This window comes from Colias philodice, chromosome 23 (assembly GCF_061535455.1).
Source record: "Colias philodice isolate Cphi_HAF_F1 chromosome 23, ilColPhil1 Martin Lab GWU primary, whole genome shotgun sequence".
In the NCBI taxonomy this organism is placed as follows: domain Eukaryota; kingdom Metazoa; phylum Arthropoda; class Insecta; order Lepidoptera; family Pieridae; genus Colias; species Colias philodice.
In genome coordinates, this window is record NC_143108.1 from 5,128,483 (window position 1) to 5,142,222 (window position 13,740).

Sequence of the window (13,740 nt, forward strand, 5' to 3'; positions counted from 1 at the left end):
AGATGTTATGAAAACAGTTTGATGCTGTTGAATTCATTTCGATTTTGATTTTTGATATTAATTTAAATAAATATTAAGTTCACTAAGAACACAGAATTTAGTAATTATTACCAAATTGTTGAGTTACCATAAAATGAGAAATTGTAGTACGCTTCGATAATATCAAATTATTCCAGCATTCAATTCTTAGAATAATAATCTTCTGTATATAAAAAAGATGTTATAAAGCTATATTTGTTCTAGAGACAGATACGGAATACCAAGACGCACACACAGACATGGCCCACATTTGCTCAGTCACAGAGAACCTTGAGCCAAATCTGCCCAAACAGGGCAAAGTTGGCCGTTTTCGGGCCAGAATAGCGCCCGGACATAACAAAACGTGCTCTAATTCTAAACTTTCCAAGGAATCTATAAAGGATAAACCTCAAACTCCGCCAACGAATGTCCAACCTCATGGCCATCATCACACTAAGAATGTTAACCATCACCAATGTTGTGGCGCATTTGGCAACCCTCATGTTAGACACAAATCCAATAATGCTAGCTGCCATTTGATTTAGAGAGAAAGAAACTATTTTAAAAGATGTACAAACAATCGTAAAAATATGAAGAAAATAAACATACACGGGAAATGAAAAAGAGCGTGTGTGCAGAGCACACGTGTCATAAGTGAAACTTCTTTGGCAAGATTCAAAGACACCAAAAACATCGAAGATATATAAAGAAGTTTCACATAAAAAAGTGAGATTTGAAACTGGATTCAACTCCCGATATTTGAATTAGGATTACCCCACTGAATATCAACTGCGTAGAAAAAAATATCTTTATACTAAATCTGTAAATGTCTATAGTTTAGTAAAAATTTAAAATTCCGTGAAGAATCTACTTACGGCTTATGCCTTATACACAGATGAAATTGATGCAATTACATAAATTAATAATCTTCAATTTAAAATGAAACAATGATCGAACAATAATACTCGTATCCAAAAAATAAACTTGTAGTTACATACAGATAGTATATTTTACATATTAACTGATTTATCCTGTTAATACTTAAATTTTATTATTATATTAATGTAAGTAATAGTTAGAAAAATTATTTTAAAGACACCATGGATGTGATTGTCTTCGACACGGCCTAAAAGGTACGAAGTTTATTCTAATTATTAATTAATGTTATACTGTAGGAAAATAATTTAAATGTGTTGCACAAATTAATAAATAAAAAGGAAAATATATGTAGGTAGTTACTTACGGTTAAGTATTTGATCAATATTATTAGAAATTTTTAAATGTTATTGATATTTTAAGTATTGGTACTTTGAAAAATTAACCAAAGTAGGTATGCAGTATTTAAATAAATTATTAGATAGTTGTTGTCAGTTATGATTTGATACAATTTACGCTTATTTCTCATTAATATAAGTGAAGGACAATGCAACTCCAAAGAATACAAAATATGTATACATAATATTATACTATTTTATGCATAAATTAACTACCAATTGATATAATATTTAAAAAATCGCCTGTTTCTCTATGGGAGCTTTATGATGACAATAGAAAATATTTAAGTACAAGATCAACGACCAAGTTTAAGCGTTGAAAATTGTTAAATAAGCTTTTTAAATATGATTATTTTTGCGACAAGATAATTTTTCTTTGTATCAACATTTTTGTAAAAAAAGTAGAGGATGAAATAAAAAAAATACTTGTGTAATTTATTGAACAAAACACTTTAATGGACATAAATCATATTTATATCTGTTTTATAATATTATTCTATAATTTATTTTTTTACATTGTATAAACACGACGTTATTTTACAGTCACATAAAATCTTATAAGAATTGATCTTTTTAGTAATTATCTACGGAGCTAGTTATTTTACAAAAATATTTATTTTATACCATTTAGTTAGTATAAATTACAAAAAATACTTTTTATTTGAGATTATTATTTTAATATACATTTAGTAATAAGTAATTGTAAATAGGACTTTCGAATCACTTGAATCACTGTAAAAAATGGATGTTGTGAGTCAATTAAATACATTTCTAGTCGTTTTGAGATTAATATTGTATGTACTTAATTCGTTACATGTTTATACAGTTTTATAGATGTTAAAAATACAATAAATTAAAAATGCAATGTTGTCATATGCATACAGATGTATTATTAAAATATATTTAGTTGCCATAATCATACCTATGTAATCATCATCATATACCTATCTAATGTTATGATTCTAATGTAAGTAAATGAATGTTCGAAGTATTTTATTAAATGTTATTCTTTAAAAATTTCAGACTTTATGTACTATTTAAAAATCTGTGTCAATAAAAAAGGACATTTATCTCACGGGTAGTTCTTATTTATCTGTTGTAAGTAAAAATAATTGTCTGTCAGCTACGAGTATTTGTAAATAGAATGTATTTGTTGCCATACACTTATGTGCAAATAAAACGCATTGAATTTTTATGTTTATTTTATTTAAAACCTCATAATACAATATTATGTATAAAAAACTAAGCCTGTCTTAATTTCTATAATTACATACAATACAATTAAAAATTTAATTAAGTACTAACAGATTCTTATTGAAATTATAATATAATGTTGATTCGTATTCTAAGAATAAGTTACAATTTATATAAACCACACCAGTACATAATACGTTTATTTACTCGAAACTCAATTCAGTTCCCTTCAAGTGCTGTTCAGCCCAGTCATCGAATCTTCGAGAAAGGTCATCGGACATGAAATTCTTCCAATCGCCTATTTCGCCTTTCCTTATAAATCTCAAATCTGTTTGTTCTAGATAACTTTTCCCGAAGGACTTTTCGAGAATTCCTTCTAAATTAACAGCTCGATTTTGTTTCATATTTTGGAAGGACAAATGATCGCAAAGTTTGTCGACTTGTTCGTCAGACATGTCCTTGTTGAGAAATTTCGCCGTCTTTCGGACAACCATGGGCAGATCGCGTTTCATTTCTTCAAACTTGATGAAGAGTATGTTTGGGTCGTCGCGTCTTTTCCAAAACCCTGTTAATCGTAATTTTTGTTAAAATCCAGTGTAAATGATATGTGATACTATATTTTTAATAGGTAAGTAGGTATTAGGTTTACGAATACTTTTCTCTGCATTGAAAAGGTAGGTGGGTAGGAACTAGGAAGTAACATATTTCATCAATCTTTTTATTTAGCAAAGAACAGCATTAGTAAACATTTTAACGATGTGGAACGAATCACGTACATAGCAAGCATAAAAATATCATTTTCATAGCATTTCCTACTTACCTTACCACGCAAATATCAATAACTTTTTACTCTACCTACTGTAAAGTCTTAATAAGTAAGTACATACCTAGTATATGATTCCAAACGGGTCCAAAAGGCGCGCGATCTCTCATGAACAAGTCACAGAAGTCTTCGAAGCTGCCCTTAAGACCATGGACCAGGGTACAGTAATGATAGTAGGATACCACCATGTCTTTGGGATTGCGGGACGTGTATATTACCTGTTGATAGAAATTCTGAATGTACTTACCTATTATAAAATTCCTAGCGTGCCCTTAAGTGAGCCAAAAAAGTATTTTCGATTATCATATTCGATTATCATATAGAAGAAAAGAGGAGATAGTAAATGTCTGTTTTGTTTCGAGTTTGAAGCGAAAGTTCTTTCTGAATAGTCCGAAATTTTAAAATGTTCATGTTCAATCATAAACCTTAAAAACAACTGCACCTATGAAATTTAAAAACAATCGCAAGATATTCTAAGCCTTTATGGATACACGTAATACACAAACTATGTCAATCTTTGTTTTGGGCAGAGCAATACTGTAATCACATATTTGAAGTTGCTAATAAAAAAAAATTATATATTTTTTTTAACAAACATTACCTTCGGCTTAGCAGTACCATCCTCCTTCACGATATCAATAGGAAGCAGGTCCCAGGGGAGATGACTTCTAATATAACGCGGATGCGGAAGGCGATACTTCACCAGGTCTACAGAGGTGCCTTTGACGGACTCGTCGTGCCACTCCGCGTGACCGTCTACCATGATACAGCTGAGCTCTACTAGGGGACAGCGTATCTGTATGACGAGATACATATATCATCATATCATAGTTTATAAAAGGAACGACTTTCACTAATCTATACTAATATTATAAAGCTGACGAGTTTGTTTGTTTGTTTAAACGCGCTAATCTCACAAACTACTGGTCCGATTTGAAAAATTATTTCGGTGTTAGATAGCCCATTTATCGACGAAGGCTATAGGCTATATACCTTATTATTACATTACGCGAAGACCAACAAGAACGGACGCACTTGGGTGAAACCGCGAAGCGCAGCTAGTTAACTATATTTTACGAGTGTAGGGATAATCTTTTACAAGTGGAAATTAGTATAGAAGCTATCCTAATCTATAAACTATCCTAATTGTTGCTTTTGAATTTGATAATTATCAAACCTAACAGACAGCTAGTTTTTCTTGAGTGGAAGATTATTAAATATAGGTAACTACTTAATATAGAAAACTCGGAGAAAATCCACACATTTGACCACAATGCAACTTACCATAAAATAACCACTAATTTCATGAAATCAACAAGGCAGAAGAATAGCATTTTAATTCTTTTGTTTGCTTTATATTTGAAACTAAAAATTAAACAAAACCCTGAAGTCCTTGCTACATAATACGCACCTGTTGTATTGATTTCGCACCCTCATAATCCAAGTCGTGACCAATCAACCAAACCATTTCTTGTGCCCAAGTAGAACCTAGAAAATATCAGAAAGCGCAAATTTTGAGCAATTTAACTTATTTTTTATGTATATTTTTACATCGACATAAGATGAGCTTGCAAGTTCATTATTTAAAAAATATAATTTATAGAATTGTAGATGTGTGTTACATTTATTTATTAAGTTATTTTAATTATGTTCCAAAAACATTTGTAAGTAATTATTTTTTTTGTAAATAATGTGTGTTATATAGTCATAGTCAATGAGCCTGTTAATTTAAACATATTAATGTTTAAATTAACAGGCTCATTGACTATATTAAAATTTGCTCGTAGACCAATGCGAGTGCATGTATTGACAGTGAAAGTATTATTTATGACTTAACTATTCTGTAACGAGTGAAAACACATTAATTATAACGTTCAGTGTTTACTTTCATATAGAAGAACGTAAAGAACACGCAGGAAAATTAAGACTATTTAAAAAAATGCAGCTCACGTACACCTTATATTAACCAATATTAATGGCTCTATATACCTATTTATAGTAAATGAAAAGGATTATAATACATTTAAACAAATTACCAGTCCGAGGATAAGAACACATCCAGACATCGCTTTCCAGAACCTCCATGTCCAAAATATCTTGGCCTATCGTCATATAATCCGCAGGCAATATAACCCGGCCAGGATTAATCTCCACCATACAATCCTTTTTATCGAACATGTTGTCCAACATAGCTCCAGTCTCCTCGTCCAATTTCGAAAACGACAAATTCGGTTTTGTTCTCATTTTGAATTTTCACAGATAAAATAACTAAAAAAATAAATTACATTAGAACTTTTTGCTAATATCAGCAAGACGTGTGCTGGCTGGGTGTAAGGGAAATGTAATGATCGCGTGCGACGGTATAGCATTATGGATTTTCCTAACTCTCTCTATTCAGGCATGTTCACATTCCTTTTCAATAAACCTATTTAATGTTCTAAAAGAGATCATTTTATACGCCAATCGCAAATTGAATTTTGTTTGCCATAGTTCATCATCATTATTAATTTATATAGGTAAATTTTACGTTCCATCTTAATTTCCAAGTAAAATTATAACTAGGTATACTTTAACTGTAGCGCCTTACATATTTATTTCGAATTACTAGTATGAGTAGGTATCTCTTGAAAGAGTGTGCCAGAATTATTATGTAGCGGTAGCGACTACAGGGTCCTGGGTAAAACACAACATATAGGTACCTACCTAGTTAAAGCTCACATCGCCAAACTTTAAAATGAGCTTTAATGAAGTGTGTAATTAAATTGTAATCTGTAAATCATTATTTTCTGTATTTTGACGATTCAAAAACGCTTCTAAACGAAGTCTATATAAATAAATATATGAGTTTGCTATAAGTATAGCAGATATCTGTAGATATCACATAAAATAACGGCGTACACCTTCACATGCATTGGATTTTAATAAATTTGTCATCTTAATAGGTCATCATCTAATAAATCATCTAATTGCAATTATTAGAAATAGTTCCTTTTAAAAATAAATACAATAATTTATAATATCAACCACCGTTCTGTATACAGCCCGACTATCTTCCGTGTCCCTGTTCGACCACTTTCTGTTTCTTGCCATTCGCCCATTTGCAAGGTGCAGCCGAGCGCAACGACTATGTTACACGATAAATAAGTCACGTTATTGTAAGAGAACTCTATGACGAAGATCAATAATTAATTGTGAAACCTGTCTTTAGAATTCTTAATTCACACTACAATAAAATATTTTCGATATATTATTATATCTAACGTAGGAAACAACATAGATAGAGTTAGACGGTAATATGTATAGGATAAGCGGTTAATATTTCACAACAATTAAACAGTCAGTCAAAAACCTTAAAACTGCAAATGATTTGTAAGAATTTTATAGAGATTTTTTATTATGTATTTTGAATGATTTAAGGTTTGAATAGCTTATAGCATTGACAAAAAAAAGTTTAAACTGAAGCAGTTGAATCAGTCCGTTGACGCCTGGCATATGGGTAGATTGAAAAGAACGGTCACTGTAGGATCTGTACGTTGCAAGGGAATAACATTAGATTAAGGAATAGCTGGGTCCACACCGGCCGATCCAGTGATCCCGCGATCCGCGATCCAGGATCGCGGAGCATGGATCGTGGATCATGTTAGGCCGATCCACTTTAAAAACTTGCGATCCAAAATATGCGCTCCAAGTGATCCTAAGGCGATCCGTGATTCAGCCAGTCTAACTCTTGTACGATATGGAGTCACACGTACAACGGCGGCGTCTTGCCGTTGCAGCAGTAACTTTTATTATACTGAAATGTTTGCGCAAAAAATAAAAAAAAAGAAATCGACGGTTTTGGGTGAAACAACTTTACAAAAATCGATTGTAATCTGGGACTCAGCTGTACGCAGAGCTAGTTTCAGATGAAGTGGAACACAATTTTGCAAGAATGAATGCTATTCAATTTGAGATATTCGACTTTCTGAGATGTCCATGGTGAGGTGGATCGCGCGATCCAACACAACCGTCCACACCGCGCGCATCACGCAACTGAGGCACCTTTGAAGCGGGTACAAAAACCGCCCGCTAACGGATCGCACGAGGTAGGGATCGCGCGCGGCAAAACGCGTGCATGGATCGCGCGCGGCACGTCCACACCGCCCGCATCTTTGGATCGCGCGCCTGCCGCGCGCGATCGGATCGCGGTGGATCGGCCGGTGTGGACCCAGCTATTGGTCTCCGCGCGCGCGCTACGACTAGATACCGCCCCACCTAAAAACAATAGCTCTGTGAGTGCGGCAACTCTTTTCTGTAGTGTGTGTTAGGCAATTTGTAAAGACGCTAGTGTGTGTGAAGAATTGGGCTGCCAGCTACATAAATTTTACCTCATAAATGGGAAATCTGGCATCTTGGAAAGAAGTTTGAAAAATATTCTTTTCATCCTGACCTGGCCGGGAATCGAATCCATGAACATGTGACTCAAATCCACTTGCGACGCTACTATACTATAGTCACAAAGGTTGTTTAAAAGTAAAAAAGCGGAAATAAAAAAAAACATACATATTATATGAGTCAGTTAAACATGGTTAAACAGAAATAAATTATTCTATTACCTATACTTTTTTATACATGTGTTAGTAATAGTATTGAAAAAAAAAGTTCAAATTATTCCTAAAATATTTCCTCAACCACGTGTATTTTTTTGGATATGCAATACGGCAACACTGAATGGCGTCGTATTTTCGTAGAAAAATTTTTCGAAGTAAAGGAGAAATTTCGAATAATACGATACTAAGTGATGGTACGTGATCCCAGTGTCTTTCTTATTTTTTGATGTATTATTTTTAAATAGTTTTATGACACAAATAGGCATTTTACTTCAGATTTTGTTCAAAATCTTTATAAATTATCGGTTCACCCTCTCCACACAATGCTTGTGACACGACTGGCTTGGGTTAAGTTGGGTACGCCGAATTCGGCGTACTATAAGTTGCCGCATTTTTCAAGTACGCCGGCGGTATCTAGTCGTAGCGCGCGCGCGGAGACCAATCTATAATCTAAGGGAATAACATAGGTAATAAAACACCATAATGTATTATAATACTTTATTATAAATAAGCATGATGTACAGCTTTGTGTACTGTGAAAACCCGAATGAAAACATTGTAAAGTCTACATACACTATCTATCTGAGAACCACGCCATCTATTGATGAGAAGTGAAAACAAAAGTGAAAATTAATACAGTCGTTTTTAATTTTTCTAACTAGCAAACAACACATTATTTTACATAATAATATTATGTACCTAGTATAAATTATAATCTAATGGATCTACATAAATTTGAAACCATGCTCAAGCACCGAAATAAAATCGATAATTCTGACAAACGTGTAAGTAGTACATATACTTATAACAGCTAATGCTATGATCACGCTATGATTATAAATACACAAATAATTCCACGTTAATTTTCCTATTTTCTCTGCGAAGCCCTTTCCCACCTATTTTCCCGCCTGAAGAACTTTCCGCTTGCGCATTGCAGATGCTTTTGGCCGTCGTTTTAGTCATTTTGTCACTTTTGAGTTTTGACAAAAAGATATCGTAACAACGGCCTTCGGTAACCCATAGTTTAAAAACAACAACAAACATTATTAACGAATCAGATAATAACTTAAATATGACCAAAGTAGCGAACGTAAATTCTAGTTTTGCTTACGAGATATTAATGTATCTTAATTCATTTTATTTAGGCATGTTTTTCGTTTGTGAAGTGGCCATGGGAATTTTGAAAGCTATAAATGTTTCTTATCCAGAAAATGCTTTGCTGACTGAAGCTGGTATATTTTGTGCACTGTGTCTAGTAGAAGTGCTCCGTATATTTTCAGGAAGAAGAGGAAACCTTGCTAGTAAAAGTAAGTTTTGTTAGAAATATCGACTTTTGACAAAATGTTATTTCGTAACTGAAAACTGTGTATTTAAATTTCAGAGATTCCTGTATTTTTTTCGGTGATACTAACAATACCATCGGCTGTTGGTGTATGCTATTTTCTAATTTATCAAACCTATATTTTAAGGCTCGAATATATTTGGTGTGCTGTTATGTTGATATTCCACGCACTTGAGCTAGCGTTTGCTATTCTTTTCATTTTTACTGTATGTAAGAATCATCAATATGACTAGAATAGGTTTAAAAGTACCTCCTTGCCAAAGAAATATTAGCCAACTTGCTTAAATTATAATTGATGTCAAATATTTTGTATGAAACTAAGTTTCAACACAAATTATTATTGACCTATGGCCTATCTATGATTTATGGAGTTTCACACATCTTTGTAGGAGAGTACTTTTAAACCTTGGCAACTAAAAAGCATCTAATGTCTGTGAATTAATGTTTAGTATGTAGTATAATATTGTAATAGTATAGACAAAATATACTGTAGAAAATATAAACGTCTCAACTAGCTTGTAAATTGTATAGGTATTATAATATAACTTCATAACTATTTAACTGCTATAATCATAACTTTGTGCTAATCATCAGTATTCACTGTAAATATATCATATAAGTATGATGTTTGCTATCACCATATGGTTGTAAATAGAACTTATTTATTTAATAGGAAAGAAATAAAACACTAAATCCTTATACATGTATTTTATTAACTAACTCTACTCTATAAAATGTACATTTATTCTTCCGTTGGTGGGTTCAAATGTTCAGGTACTGCTTGGCATTCCACTTTAGTGACTTTTAAAGCACAACCTTCTGGTAAGTTCCTTTCAATGTATTCCAAGTATGTGTCACATGTAGATCCAGTTAATCGTTGCAAATGGATGAATCTAAAGTATGTTCGTATTTCATATTGCACTCTGTGCTTTTTGTAAATATGAACACATCTGAGCAATGTGTGCCTTTCCTTCTCTGCTTTTCGAAGTGTCCAACTGAAATGAACAAAATACATTGATTTTACATAACTTATGAATGCTTCTCAAACATGTAAATTATAAAAAGTTAAAGTTCATTCAAAATATTTGCAATTTTGGGTTACTTTGAAATGGTTACCCAATAGTATTTTGTAGATTGTTGGTACCATTCAAATATAAATAATATATGTTTAACACATTAAATTCTAGATGTCTAAATGTTATATGGATGCTATGTTGTTTTTGCTATTAACCAGTAATTATTTTAATCTGAATTAATATAGGACTAGCCAAAGTTGAGAATATACCTTTTAGTTACTTCAATGCCTAAATGTGAGGCGGCAGCAATACAGAACCAAGAGTAACTTAACAGAACAGCGGGGTCGATGCCTCTCATCTCCAATTCCACTCGTTTATACAGTTTGTCTAATTCCTCCACACTTGGTGGTACCATTTCAATTGGTTTTATTGGATTTGTCGTGACTGAGGATAATGGTCTTACGGCAGAGTAATTTGCTACAAAAGCACTTCGAATGGCTGGTGATGTTCGCCATAATTGCTGAAAAGTAATACTTATTATTATAAAATAAACAATACATTTAATATTTAAGAGGTTATATAAACATACCTTTACTAAATTCATCTTATATATATTATATGAGAGGTATTGGATATTTAATAAGGTCTCGTCCACGCTTTTTGATTATTTATTTATTATAATTACTCAATAACTTCTAAATTTATGGAAAATCGGAAAGCAAAATAGGAGCTGACAATAAATTGACAGCATCCAAAAGTCAATGTCCGAATACAATTGACATTTGACAATTTTTAAGGAACGTTCAAGATTGGTAATTTTTATAAAAAGTTGCTACAATGGAGATTGAAATAAGTAACAAAATTCTTACATTTTATTTTAGTAACACATAAGTTTTAAATGGATAACTATCATGATAACTTGGTACAAATACATGATGACTGGTGACCATGATTCAGTATAGATCACATGTATATTGTATATATATCTGTGGCATAGATTAATAATTGATTTGTTTGACAGACGATAGTAGCTAGTTACTAATCTGTGGTTTGACATTGGCATATGGCAATTGGCATTGTTTTTGTCAAGCTTTTGTTGTGATTCCTGTCAGTTGTCTCTTGAAAAAATAAACAGTAAATAGTTAAAAAAGAAAACAGTTTTTAGCTAATGATCAATATTTTCTGAGATAATTTAAGGATTGACGATTTTTTACTATTGATTACATACAAATTAATTATTGTCGGTGTGAAAATGGTTGGATATATAATGCTCATGAAATTATTACATGGTAAATTCAACCGACGTCGTCGAAGTAATCAGCAATCTACAAAAGTGAAAGAAGAATTTAATGATAATTTACAATTTAGGGAAGAAAACTTCCAAGAACCCCATACATGCAGGATATGTTTAAAGGATGGTGATATATCTATTTTTGGGGACAGTGATACAACAGATATTTCAGAAGACGTTCGCACATTTGCTGACATAGATATTAGCCAGGATGACCCATATCCAAAGTTTCTTTGTCAATCATGCCATTCTCTTTTGCAAGGAGCACTACTTTTCCGAAAAACAGCTCAAATAACCGATGAAAATTTACGCCGACCGGCTTCTATTCACTCTAATAACGACGATAACATAACAATGGATAATTATTTCGAATCTGAATTAACAGATGTTAAAGAATCAAGCGATTATCACTGCAAAAGATGTGATTTATCATTCAATACATTTGAAGAATATAGTGAGCACAGATTGTCCGAGGAACACGAAAATATGCGTCAAGTGTGCCCCATATGTAACAATAGTTACACAGCAATATACTTTAAAAAGCATTTAGCGTTACACAAGTTGGAAACTTCATACATGTGTGATGTATGTGGGAAGAAATTTGTTGTTAAGGGTCAGTTTACTAGACATAGATTGACACATTTCTATGATCTCCCGTTCAAATGTTCATTATGTCCATACAGAGGTAGGTTCAGGGAGTCTTTAAAGATGCACATGAGATCTCACACTGGAGAGAGGCCGTACCAATGCTCACAGTGTCCCTCTAGATTTGGGAGTAAAAGCAATCTGAATAAACATATGCTGATTCATAAAGGTGACCATGATTTCAAATGTGAATCATGTGGTCGTGGATTCTATACTAAAAGGGACTTGGAATTACATTTCAAAGTAGATCATACAGGAATTAAGGACCATATTTGTAATATATGTGGTAAAGCATTTGGCTATCGTAAACAAATGATGAAACATCAACTCAAAGTTCACAAGAGACAAAAATTGAAAACTGGGAGAATCCCTTTATATTTGCAAGTGGAGTCTAAAATACAACAAGAAAATGACTGAATAATATGAAGCTTGTTTGTGTTAAATAAACAAACATATTGTATTGCTTTTGATGTTAGGAACAATGTTATTAATATTGTTATTAGCAACTGGGATATTGTTATGTAATATATTAATTATGGGCATTTTTCTGTAGGAGATATATACTGTGCATACATGTATACTGATTACTGTGTATTCCAGATGTACAATGAAAAAAAGGACTGATTATTTCTGATGTTATTAAAATACTATTAAAATGTACCTTTTGTGTTTTATTTAAACCTTGCCATTCATTTGAAATGAGTGGAATTACTCCACTTAATCTTTCTCATCATCATCATAATCCTACTTTACTAAATCTGCCATATACACATGCTTGAAATGTTTTGTCACATCTGATTAATGTTCAAAATATACTCCTATGAACTACATTCAATATTAAATGATCAAATATATTTTGAGTAAAATGTATAATCAAAAAATAATATATAAAAAGTAAAAACTTTTTGCTTTATCAATCAATATAAATAGACAAAGAAATTTGCACTTCAAAAATGCCAATTTCGGAACTGTCAAAGTTGGAAAACTACCGAAACATTCAACTTGAAAAAAATAACGAAAACTAACAAGTTGAATACTTGAAATCTAAATGGCAAACGAAGCAGAAGAAACCGTACGCAAACTATCAGCGCATAAAGGCGTCGTGGGCGTAGTTGTAGTAAACGGAGAAGGGATACCAATAAAGACGACTTTAGACAACCACGTTTCAGTACAGTACGCCGGTTTACTGGGCTCTTTAGTAGATAAGGCGAAGTCAGTTGTACGGGATCTCGATCCTACCAACGATCTAACCTTCTTAAGAATACGCAGCAAGAAAAGCGAAGTAATGGTAGCTCCTGATAAGGACTTCATTCTGATTGTTGTTCAAAACCCGGTTGAATGACGAAGGCTTTTGCCCTTACGGCTCGTTTTAGTCTATTTCTCTGTTAAATTTATCTTTAACCTGGAGGATTCGTTCTGTTTTTCTAATATTTTAATGTTAAAGTAATTGTGTGTCATTTATTAATATACATAATTGTAAATTAAATATACATAAAATTGTTTAAATGATTACTGGTTTATTTTTTCGTTCAATAATGAAACTGCAGC

General features: G+C 32.4%; 6 protein-coding genes across 8 annotated transcripts in view; 4 read left to right on the top strand and 2 right to left on the bottom strand.

The window, feature by feature from the left end:
- The window catches only part of Gyc88E (Guanylyl cyclase at 88E), a 26,404-nt gene extending 23,919 nt beyond the window's left edge, over positions 1 to 2,485 (top strand). For both annotated transcript variants that reach the window (XM_089710033.1, XM_089710034.1), the window contains exon 15: positions 244 to 2,485. In XM_089710033.1, coding sequence (XP_089566159.1) covers positions 244 to 563 — 320 coding nt within the window. In that variant the 3' untranslated portion in view covers positions 564 to 2,485. The remainder of the gene's footprint in view (positions 1 to 243) is intronic.
- On the bottom strand, positions 2,482 to 5,663 carry St2 (Sulfotransferase 2). Of its 2 annotated transcripts, XM_089710043.1 has the most exons (5): positions 5,346 to 5,662; positions 4,721 to 4,797; positions 3,911 to 4,105; positions 3,374 to 3,527; positions 2,482 to 3,051 (listed from the first exon to the last, which is right to left on the bottom strand). In XM_089710043.1, exons 1-5 carry the CDS (start codon positions 5,551 to 5,553, stop codon positions 2,690 to 2,692), a joined length of 996 nt encoding a protein of 331 aa, XP_089566169.1. In that variant the 5' UTR covers positions 5,554 to 5,662; the 3' UTR covers positions 2,482 to 2,689. The 2 variants fall into 2 exon arrangements, with proteins under 2 accessions (XP_089566169.1, XP_089566170.1); XM_089710044.1 differs by lacking the exon at positions 3,911 to 4,105 and having other exon boundaries at positions 5,346 to 5,663.
- Positions 5,664 to 8,474: 2,811 nt separating this feature from the next.
- LOC149478034 (transmembrane protein 216-like) lies at positions 8,475 to 9,902 on the top strand. The gene is made up of 2 exons (XM_089709847.1): positions 8,475 to 9,205; positions 9,280 to 9,902. Exons 1-2 carry the CDS (start codon positions 8,971 to 8,973, stop codon positions 9,471 to 9,473), a joined length of 429 nt encoding a protein of 142 aa, XP_089565973.1. The 5' UTR covers positions 8,475 to 8,970; the 3' UTR covers positions 9,474 to 9,902.
- Positions 9,903 to 9,933: 31 nt separating this feature from the next.
- Positions 9,934 to 11,018, bottom strand: mRpS10 (mitochondrial ribosomal protein S10). Its single transcript, XM_089709845.1, has 3 exons — positions 10,846 to 11,018; positions 10,526 to 10,776; positions 9,934 to 10,235 (listed from the first exon to the last, which is right to left on the bottom strand). Exons 1-3 carry the CDS (start codon positions 10,858 to 10,860, stop codon positions 9,983 to 9,985), a joined length of 519 nt encoding a protein of 172 aa, XP_089565971.1. The 5' UTR covers positions 10,861 to 11,018; the 3' UTR covers positions 9,934 to 9,982.
- A 311-nt stretch (positions 11,019 to 11,329) lies between these two features.
- Positions 11,330 to 12,852, top strand: LOC149478036 (uncharacterized). The gene has a single exon (XM_089710042.1). It carries the CDS (start codon positions 11,509 to 11,511, stop codon positions 12,607 to 12,609), a length of 1,101 nt encoding a protein of 366 aa, XP_089566168.1. The 5' UTR covers positions 11,330 to 11,508; the 3' UTR covers positions 12,610 to 12,852.
- Positions 12,853 to 12,996: 144 nt separating this feature from the next.
- robl (dynein light chain roadblock) lies at positions 12,997 to 13,647 on the top strand. The gene has a single exon (XM_089710047.1). It carries the CDS (start codon positions 13,241 to 13,243, stop codon positions 13,532 to 13,534), a length of 294 nt encoding a protein of 97 aa, XP_089566173.1. The 5' UTR covers positions 12,997 to 13,240; the 3' UTR covers positions 13,535 to 13,647.
- Positions 13,648 to 13,740: the final 93 nt, after the last annotated feature.